The 12095-nt window shown below is 20.4% G+C and overlaps 3 protein-coding genes across 3 annotated transcripts; 2 read left to right on the top strand and 1 right to left on the bottom strand.

Annotated features, from left to right (window-relative positions):
- Positions 1 to 222: 222 nt before the first annotated feature.
- On the top strand, positions 223 to 1919 carry PADL01_0520000 (conserved Plasmodium protein, unknown function; the record flags this gene model as incomplete). Its single annotated transcript, XM_028685568.1, has 2 exons — positions 223 to 395; positions 533 to 1919. The coding sequence occupies 2 exons, from the start codon at positions 223 to 225 to the stop codon at positions 1917 to 1919; spliced, it is 1560 nt and encodes a 519-aa protein (XP_028537054.1).
- Positions 1920 to 2816: 897 nt separating this feature from the next.
- PADL01_0519900 (adenosylhomocysteinase) lies at positions 2817 to 4256 on the bottom strand (the record flags this gene model as incomplete). The annotated part of the gene is made up of 1 exon (XM_028685567.1): positions 2817 to 4256. The coding sequence occupies one exon, from the start codon at positions 4254 to 4256 to the stop codon at positions 2817 to 2819; it is 1440 nt and encodes a 479-aa protein (XP_028537053.1).
- Positions 4257 to 5258: 1002 nt separating this feature from the next.
- On the top strand, positions 5259 to 11354 carry PADL01_0519800 (conserved Plasmodium protein, unknown function; the record flags this gene model as incomplete). Its single annotated transcript, XM_028685566.1, has 1 exon — positions 5259 to 11354. One exon carries the CDS (start codon positions 5259 to 5261, stop codon positions 11352 to 11354), a length of 6096 nt encoding a protein of 2031 aa, XP_028537052.1.
- Positions 11355 to 12095: the final 741 nt, after the last annotated feature.

Here is a 12095-nt window from a genome sequence, read left to right as displayed (position 1 = left end):
TAATATTAAAAGGATATTTCTTCGTGTTTGTTATTTTACAATATATATAAATATAGAAGGATGGATTATAATAATAATAAATAATATTATATATATATATAATATATATTTCTTTACTTGTTCATTTGTTTTTATATTTTCTTCTTTATCATTTTTAAATAAAGAATATATTTTTATACCGTACATAATAAAAAAAAAAAAAAAATATATTTATAAAATAAGATGCCTAAATTAATACCCGTTTATGATAATGAAAAATCATTAAACGAGCAAAATGAGGAAGAGTTAAAAAAGCATCGTAAGTGGGATAATATTCATTCGTTAACAAAAGAAAAAAAAAATAGTAAACATGAAAATGAAGAAGAATATGATTCGGATAATAAATATCATCAGAAGTAATATATATATAAATATAAAGTTTTATCGCATATTTTAATCATGTGCACATACATATATATATATATATATATATATATATATATATATATATAACATATATACATATTTATTTTTTTTGTTTTGTTCTTTCTAGGAAAAATAAAAACATTCTGAAGAATGAAAAAGGCCTCTACTTAAAAAAAAAGAAAATGTCAAAAGAAAGTGAAGATGACGATATTCCAAAAAATATAGAAAAAAAAAGAAAAGAAAAAAAAGAAGACATTAATATATCTCATAAGTCCAAAACTAATGATAAATCGAGCAGTAATTCAAGCTATTCATATAAACATAAATATAAAAAACATGAGAAAAATAAAAAGAGAAAAAATTCTCCCTCTATAAGTCATTCTCCTTTATCAAGTATTCCATCTTTATATACATATTCTAATAGCGATAATGAATCTAAATATTATAGTGATGATGAGGAGAAGGATGGAAAACAAAAAAAGAAAAAAGATAAATCAGAACGTAGTAAGCATCATAATGATAAGAAAAAAAACAAAAACAAAGAAATCGAAAATTCTGACAACTCATCAGATGAAGATGATAATAAGAATGATAAAGGGCAAACTAGTAATCATGAATCATACAATGATGATAATGTTAGTGATCAAGGTAAAAATAAAGAAAAAGATGATAAAAAAAATATTCATACTGATATCCAATCATGTTCTGACACCAGTGAAAAAGATACACATAATAGAAAATATGATTCAAAAGAAAATTCCCATGTTACTAGTGATGAAGAAAATGCCTCGTATTATCATAAAGACCATCATAGAGATAAGAGAAAAAAATCAAAATATGATGAACAAAATAAAAGAAGCAGGAAAAGACATAAATCTCATAGAGAAAATTACAAATATATAAGTAAGAGGAAATATAGTCGTGATAGTCAAGTTAGTAATAGCACTGAAAGTGATGATACTGATAAATATGATGAAGAAAAATATAAAAATAAAAGACGAGAAAAATATAAAAATTATAGAAAAGATACAGATTATAAAAGAAGACATTATGCATCTGATGTATCTGTCAATGATGAAGATTTAAAATATAAGGATAGAAAATATCATAGAAAATATAATCATTCTAGAGAAAATAATAATTATGGAAGATATGATTATAAAAAAAATGATATTCATAAAAATTATAAGGATACATATGATTACTCAAGAAGAAGACGTGATTTTCATAATAGAAGAACACAACTACGAGATAATTATTATTATGAAAAAGTAGACGATATAAAAAAAGAATATGACTCTGTTAATAATGAGCAAAATAATTCAAGTGCAAATGCACAGCAAACTGACAATATACAAAAAGATAAAAATGTGGAAGTAGATGATGTTATACATAGTGATAATAGTGAAAAAGAAAAATTAAAAAAAAGAAATGAAATAAATAAAAAGTTGCAAGAAAAACTGCAAGAGGAAAAAATGATGCAATCATTGGGTTTACCCCTAGGTTTTATATAATAATATTTTATTTATGTCAAAATTTCAAAAAAATATAATATTTTTATTTATGTTAAAAATTAACTTTAAGTTTTATACGCCAAAAAATAATATGAAATAAATACATAATTATCATGAAATTAATAATAATAAATATATATATATATCTAATATATATATATATATATATATATATATATATATATATACATATATATATACTTTTTTTTTAAATATATGTGCAATATATATATATATATACATATATATATATGTACATACTTAATAGTATATATATAAAAACATTTTACAAACAAAAAGAAAATTTTTAATTTTATTAACATTTTTATGTGTAAACAACACATTATTACATAAAAATTGACAAACATACAATAAAAAAAAAGATAAATCTAAAACAATGAAATATATAATATATCAATAAGATAAAACTTGCAAAATATACGGTAAATACAAATTACATTTCCATTGATAAATACAAATATATGAGTCAATTAAACACAAAACATAAATATATTAATTAATAAAAATTTTCTTTTTATATATATATATATTTATTTTAATTATTATTATACTTTTATGCATACTAATATACATACATTTTAATATTTTACACATGAAGAAAAGCATAAAAATATATAATACAATTATTAATATGACATATACATATATATTAATTTATAAATCTATATATTTGCTCAATATATATAATAACGTATTATTCACATAAACATAATATTGACAAATATATATATTAATTAGTTTGTATATGTAGGTAAATTTTTATAAATGATAATTATGTTAAACGTATAAAACAATATATAAATACTTTATAATTAAAACATAAATAAAATATAATCATACATATATATACATATATATATTTTTGTTTTTATTTTTTTAATATCTGTATTCGTTACTCTTAAAGGGACCACTTTTGTTGACTCCCAAGAATTGACATTGATTGTCATCTAATTCTGTTAAGGAAGCGTTCAATTTTTTCAAATGATAAAGAGCAACCTTTTCATCAAGATGTTTAGGTAACAAATAAACTTTTTTTTCATATTTTTTTGTATCTTTGTTTTGCCATAAATCTAACTGAGCAAAGGTTTGGTTACAAAATGAAAAGGACATAACAAATGCTGGATGTCCTGTTGCACATCCTAGATTTAATAATCTACCTCTAGCTAAAACAATAAGTTTATTTCCATTAGGTAAAGTAATTCTATCAACTTGTGGTTTTACATTTTCTATATGTATTCCTTTATGATTAAAAAGTTCATTTACTTGTATTTCATCATCAAAATGACCAATGTTTCCAACAACAGCATTATTTTTCATTTTAAGTAAGTGTTCTAATTTAATAACATCAACATTACCTGTACAGGTAATAAAAAAATCTCCTTTATCTACAATTTCATCTAATGTAACAACATTAAATCCTTCCATTACAGCTTGTATAGCACATATGGGATCAATTTCTGTTATATATACTCTTGCACCTAAACCTTTCATAGAAGAAGCACATCCTTTACCTACATCACCATATCCACATATGACAACGATTTTTCCAGAGATTAAAAAATCAGTAGCTCTCATCAATCCGTCAGGTAAAGAATGCCTACATCCATACACATTGTCATATTTTTGTTTAGTAACAGCATCATTTACATTAATAGCAGTAAATAATAATTCATTTTGTTTGTCCATTTTTTTTAATCTTAATACTCCTGTAGTAGTTTCTTCAGATACACCTATAATTTTCTTTGCAATATTTGTCCATTTCTTTGGATTTTTTAATATGGAATTTTTTAATAAAGTTAGAAAACATCTTTCTTCTTCATTTTTTGCCTTTTCTGGATCAGGTAATATATTTTTCTCTTCATATAATTTTTCATATTCAACACCTTTATGAACTAATAAGGTTGCATCTCCACCATCATCGACAATCATATCTGGACCACTATCTTCTCCATCACCCCACGTAAGAGCACTTTCAACACACCACCAGTATTCTTCTAACGTTTCATTTTTCCAAGCAAAAACCGTTACATTTTCTAATGTACTTACAGCTGCTGCAGCATAATCAGCTGTTGAATAAATATTACATGAACACCACCTAACTTGAGCTCCTAATTTTTGTAAAGTCTCAATTAATAAAGCACATTCAACAGTCATATGTAAGCAACCAGTAATTTTAGCATTTTTTAATGGCTGATCTTTTCCGTATTCTTCTCTTATTCTCATTAATCCTGGCATTTCATTTTCAGAAATTTCCATCTGCATTTTTCCAAAGGGGGCCAAACTGACATCTTTGACCTTACTCTTATTTTCAACCATTTCTCAAAAAAATATATAAAAAGAAGAAAAATAATATGTCGATGGGTATTAAACTTTTTACCTCTTTAATATAAAAGGGAAAAAAAATAAAAAACAAAACAAAATAAAATAAAATAAAAAAAAATATATATATTAATAATTAAAATAAATAAATAAAATAAAAAAAATATATTTATTAATTTTTATTTATATTTTAACAAAAAAAAATTGACAAGGTCAATATACTCTTCAAAGAGTTATAATATATATATATATATATAATTTTGAAATAATTATAATATGTAAGAATTATATTTTCAAATAAGAATAAATATATATAATAAGTATTATAAAATAAAAATATATTATATAAATGATTTTTTTTTGGAATACATATTTATAATTTGTTTAATATATATAAAATATTAAGATTATATTAAAAGGAAAAAAAAAAAAAAAAAAAAAAAAAAGGATATATAAATATTTATTATAATATTAATTTTATTATTTATTTGATTTATGTATTTATTTATTCATTGTTCATTATATATAAATACATATAAATATAAAATATATAATGCATATATATTTTTTATTATATATATAAGTACTATGGAATTGGATACTCTTAATACATATTTTACATAGGTAATATTTTTTAAGATCATGTATGATCACAATAATTCATATGTTAAATATGTGGGTGAAAAAAGAAGTGAAATTTTATATGATAAATATGTAAATAAATAAATATATATATTATATATATATATATATAAGTAAAATATATTAATTTATATATATTTATATTTTATATATTTTTTTATAAAATATGAAGGATAGAAAATATATAAAATTATACAAATAATATTATATATATATATATAATAATTTATACTTATATATATTTTTTTTTTTTTTTTTTTTTTTTTTTTTTTTTTTTTTTTTTGCTTCGATTCTAGGAAATTCCTATTTTAAATATCCTTTTATATAATTATAAAAAAAAAAAAAAAAAACTTTAAAATGATAAATTATATAAACATTTATGTAATAATTATTATATTATGTTATCTTGTTGAAAAAAATGCTACCATAAAAATTAGAAGAATTAACGATTATTTAAATTTTATACAGCCAAACATATTTAGAAATATTACAAAATATGATTTAAGTACAACCTTTAATGTAATAAGAGAGAAAAAGGGAAAGAATAAATTTCCACTTATGAATAATGTAGACATAGGTGTGTCCTATATTAATGAGAAGGTATTAAATGAAGAGGACACCAAAACTGATGGCTTAGAAAAAATAATAAATAAAAATGATTTGAAAAATTATGATAATAATAAATGTGTTATTAATGATAACATAAATGAAATTGATAACATAAGTAAGGTTGAACATATGAATCCTATTTTTAATGATCATCATTTATCAACAAACCATAGTTATGATAATAATACAAATGAAGATGAAAAATACCTAAATGGAGAAATATTAAATGAAGAGGAAATTAATGAACATATGAAATTTCAACAGTGGTGTGATAGATTTATATTATCAAAAGATGAAGAATATTATTATGATATACAAAATGAATGTGTAAACACAAAATATTATGATAAAATAAATCAAGTAAATGATAATATTTACAAGGAAGAAAATATAATGGAAGATTCATCTATACAATTAGTGCCCTTTTGTAATCGAAAAAATAAAGAGAAAATGTGTCAACCCTTGACAAAACATATAAATGAAAAATTGAGTTATGATTTCTATACAAATAAGACTACTGATAATGTAAATAAAAAAGAAAATTATCTATCACCAAAAGAAAGTAATAATAATAATAATAATAATAATAATATATTTGATAGTCCTAATGAAAAAGAGAGCTCTTTGAAAAAAACTTTTCATCAAAAAAAAACGACGACATTAAGCGAAGAAGAAATTAATAACTTGTCAATGGTAGATATGACAAAAAGAACTAATATGATACTACCCTTGAGGAGCTTACTCATGTCAATTTATATTGGAAAAGAAGCTTTTAATGATTTTTTACAGAAAGGTATGAATTCTATTGAATTAAGTCTACAAAAATATTTACACGATTATTATGAACATAATTTTGAAAGAAGTATAGATGAAAAGGTTTTTCTAATGTTTATTTTAAAATATATAAAAAAATATATTTTACATATAATATATAAAACATTTCAAATTAAGCTACAAAATGAAATAGATATAGATGGTGATACAAACATATTATCAAATAATAAAAAACTTATAAATAATGAATTATATTTAGAATTAAATAGTGAATATGAGGAAATTGTAAATATACTTGTACATTTTATTGAAAAATTAAAAGAAAAATATGAAATTAATGAAGAAGGAATTATGAATTATTTAATAAAAAAAAATAGTATAATTACATATAGTACTCCATATACATTTCAAAATAATGAAGAAACAGAAAAACATATAAAAAATATCTGGACATTTTTTAATTTTAAAATCTTTAATAACAAATTACCATCATTTGATTTTATTAATTTTTATTGGATATATGGAAAAGTAGATAAATTATTAAATATACCTAATATGAAAACATATAAAATTGTTAATCAAAATTTTATAAACTTGCCACATATTTTATTATGTGCACCTTTAAAAAATTCACCTTTATTATTAAATTATACTATATTAAAAATTATGTATGAATATTATAATTTATTAGATATTGATAATAATATCTTACCTTTCAAAGATGTTAAAAATTATCAAATCTCAAAAAAATTTGATGATACCAAACAAAAAATTATAAAATTTGTTCATGGAATATCAGGATTATTAGAAAATATAGATTTTAATTTCTACACTCCCTATATAGGAGATTTAAATTTGACAAATAAAGAATCTGCTCAATTTTTTTCTTATCTAAAAAATGTAGTAGGAGATCAATATAAATTATCTTATCAGATGGGATATAATGATGAAGTCTCACATTATGATAAACAAGAAATTATGTCTGAAGACATATCACATGATACATATAATAATAATAATAATAATGAACAATACAAATTTAATCATACAGAAAAAGGAGATATAACAACAAACATAAATGAAATAGATAAGAAGAATAATGTTGTATCTAATTTAGAAAAAAATATTTCCAAAAATAATGTGTCACAAAATAATATATCTAATAATATAGAGTTACAAAATAATATTTTAGATAATGATGAAGACGATCTCGTTTTTCTTATACTAAAATCTAAAGTTACAAACGATATTAATAAAGCTATCAATATGGTCACAGATGTTTACAAAAAGAGAAACCTTAATAATATATGGGGTAACACATCATATGGAATACTTAAAAACGAAGATGGAGAAGAATACGTATCAAACAAACAAGAATTAACAAATAAAAATATGAAAAAAAAAAGCAATGTTACATTATTAGATAATGATAAAAATGATACAAATAAATTACAACGTTTTAGAATCCCTCTAAACGAATTTGCTTCATCACTTTTTTTATGTGATGTAAATAATTCTACAAAATATTTAACGCAAGGCTTAGAAAAACTAAAAGAATTAAAAGAATATGATTTAACGTTTGTGCATAATGCACTTTCATATACTTGTTTGAAATTTCTTCACGATTGTGGTAATGAAAATGAAGATGTAGATAGTCTGTTAAAAAAATATGAAAAAAATGAAAAAGTCGAGACAACCAATAATATTATGACATTACAAATGATGGTAGTAATTGGTGAATTATTTAGAAATATAAGGAAGTTAAGAACAAAAGAAAAATATTTCTTTAAACCTATAATACAAACAGACATTATAACAGATTTATATAATGATAAAAGTATATATGATGAACATATGGATATAGAAAATATGAAATACGTTATGAATAATTTAAAAATTAAATATCCTTTACAAAATAATATAACATTGAATGATCAAAATCGGGAAGAAATTGCATACTACTTTTTAAATTATTATACAAAACATATTTTTAGATTTGATTTACCAAATAATATTGTCATCAAATTTGTAGATAATATTTTAGGATTAACATATTATGATTATAATTATGATTATCTAACTAATGATAACATTATATATATAAATAAAAATATAACGAATTCCTTAATATTATCAAGGGTATTACTAGATGAATGTTTAAATATTTATGAGAAATATACTACCTATGTTCATAAGTATGGTGGAAATAGTGATAGTGAAACCATAGAAAAGGCCAAAAAGAAAGGAGAAGAACAAATGAAGGAAAAACAAAAAACAAATGATGAAAGGGAAGAAATAATAGAAGAATTAAATGATAATAATGATGAAAATGATGATACTAATGTTAATATGAATGAAGACGATGAATATAAAAATGCAACTGATTATACAGAAGAAGATATAAATGTGGATAGTATTAACTTGAATAATATTAGAGATGTAAGTAACACGGATGATAGTTTTATCGAAGAACAAAAGATAACAAAAAAAAATTATGATCAACAAAATAAAATGAAATCTAATGAATATATGAAAATTATTGATGATATGAAAAAAAACGAAAACAATAAGCAAGAACAAGAAAAAGAACCAATAATTGATGATGAAAATGTAGATATATTTAATTATCTCAAAATTAACCGTATAAGACAATTTATTCGTTTTATTATTGAATATAATAATTGGCCTTTCTTTTTAGATGATACAATAAATATGGAAAATTATCTAAACTCAGAAGAATTATCATTATGGACAAAAGAAAAGAATCTTATAAATAATAATAGCTTAAATAATTTTTATATTAATATGCAAAAGATAGAATTTTTAAATAATAATAATAATAGAATTATGGAAATCATACAAAATAGTATAAAAAAAGAGGATTGTAAACATATTTGGGAACAAAAAAAAATACCTATAAAACATATAGCTGCAGCTTTATATACAAATAATTATATGAATTTATATAAAATATTTCAAAAAGGTATTCATGTATTATTAACTTTAAATATTGATGAAATAAATTATATAATGAATAAATGTAAATATGCATGTGAAATTATTTATTATAAAAGATTAGAACAAATAAAATCCTCAAGTCATAATTTATTATTCACAATGTATAACGAGAATGTTAGTTCTATAGAATATTATTTTGATAAATTAAAAGAAAAAATTATTTTAATTAGTTTAATCAAAAATAAAGATATATTTCAAACACTTATAGGTTTAATATCTTCCATACTTCCAAATTCAAACAAAGGTGATTACAACGATATAATAAATAATAATATGCACAACGACATGAACAATAATAATAATATTAATAATGATAATAATTATGATGGTGTAAATGTGGATAATATGAATCCTAATATGGAAAAAGGTATTCAGAAAAATCTATCAACGAACACAAACAATTCATATGGTTCATCATTACAAAAAGGAAAAAACAAAAATAATATATATGAATTACTATTTTTATATGATAAGGAAAAAAAAAGATGTGGTACAACCACATACTTAAATAGAAAAAATGTTACACATAATTTATTTCAGCTATTCAATAAAGATATATTTAATAATAAACTAAGCAACGTTCAAATTGAATTTGTAAAGGATGATCAAATGTTATCAAGTCATATTAATTATATTAACTCTTTTGAAAATTCTAAAATTTTTATAAATGATAATATTTATTCTGTTAATATAATAGCAAATGTGTTGTTAAAAGAAATGGCTGAAATATATTATTTCTATAATGAAACCAAAATAGAAAAGGAAAATAAACTATACCTTAAAAATGAATTTAGAAGTAAGTATTTACCAGTAATATATAAATATTCTAAACCTGTTTTAAATTGTGAAGATACAGAAATGTTTGATTTTGATCAAAAGGACATGACGAATGGAAATAAAAAAATGAAAATGGAGGATAATAACTCTACAGGAAATGTTAATAATATAACCGATGAAGGTAATAATACATCCAATGGTGATAGTAATATAAACAGTAGAGATAACCAATTAAATTCTTATACTAATATTTCATCGAATAATCATAATGAAAACAAACAAAATGACAGTCCCATAAAAGACATGTCACATATGACAGAAAAAGAAAAAAATCAAGAAAGAGAAAAACTTGCAAGCGAAAAAGATAAATATGATATACAACAACTTATAAAAAAAATTGCACTTTATGATCATGATGAAATGTTTAAAGAAATATTGGAATTTCGTAAAGCCAAATATAATGATAATTTGGAAATTCAAAAATGTTTAGAAGAATATTTATTTACATATGACAAAATAAATGCAATAAAATATTGTTCATCTAATGAAGAAAATAATAATGATAGCTCAAATAAAGATGATAATAATAATAATATAAATAATGAAAACACAAAAATGAAAAATGATGATTTAGAATTAGTTTTTGGACCTAATGATATTAAAACGTTTTATTTGAGTTATATGTATAAATATATACAATATGTTTTAAAAAAAAGAGAATATCCTATAAATTTTAATTATGTAAATGAAGAATGGATAAATAACCTTACCGAATTAGAAAATCAAAAAATATTAGATTATTCAACTAGACATAATACAGGACATTTATATGATCTTTTAATTAATAGTAAAGCATGCTCTACAAAAAGAGCACTTGATATATTAAATGTTAGTTTACAAAAAAATGAAGATGATGAATTAAAAGAAACTACTCTCTCAAGTAGTGAACATAATAACGCCATACAAAATTTTGACGAATATGTATTATGGTTTAATAATAATAAAAAAAAAACTTTTGCAGATATAAATGAACAAGATATATTAAATAAAGTAAATAATACTTCAACAAATGTAGAGGATGAAGTACGAGATGTTATAAAGGAATATAATGAAATCAATAAAACAGAAATTAATAAGGATATAGATCCAAATAGCATAACTATTGATAATTTAAAAGATCTAGTTAAGAAACATAATATAACAAAGGAAGATATACAAGCAGCTTTAAATCAACTAGATATACCTTCCGATTTTGATATTAATTCTTTATTCTAATATGATAACAGGAAATTACAAAAAGGTCTTACATTGATAAAGTAAATGTATAGAGATGCCAATTAAATAAATTAACTAACACATATATTTAAAATATATATATATTTTTTTTATATTTTATTTATTTTTATTTTTTTTTTTTTTTGGTATATTTTATTCTATATATAATTTCTTTTTCTTTTTTTTTGATAAGTCAACTGCAAGATATGCAGATTTATATATATATTTTTATTTTAATTTTTCTATTAATTAATTTTTTCATAACAAAATAACAATTGTATGTCTATAACGACAATTTGCATTTGTTTTTGTCATTTTTTTTAAGAAGTATAAAATTTATATTATATATATATATATATATATATATATATATATATATTTATTTATTTATATATTTTAACTCATAATTTTAACCTTAATAATTTTATTTTTATGAATTTACTTTATAAATCTATACATATATTATATTATAAGCCAATTTTATGTTCTTTATAGGAGTGTGAATGGTAATATATTATATATAATATTTTTAAAAATAAAGGGGATGAATAAAAAAATAACAATATTAAAAAATATAAAACATGAAATGGTAATAATATTTCACTTAAATTTTTTTTTTTTTTTTTTTTAAATATTCCCTACAATAATATATACATATATATATATATGCTATTTATGTACAATTTTTTCTATATACGAAATAAAAAAAAAAAAAAAAAAAAAATTTAAATAGTTCGTCGA

This window comes from Plasmodium sp. gorilla clade G2 (genome assembly GCF_900097015.1).
Source record: "Plasmodium sp. gorilla clade G2 genome assembly, chromosome: 5".
NCBI lineage: Eukaryota > Apicomplexa > Aconoidasida > Haemosporida > Plasmodiidae > Plasmodium > Plasmodium adleri (nom. inval.).
Note: the sequence above shows the minus strand (reverse complement) of the source record. Positions and strands in the feature narration are given on the sequence as shown.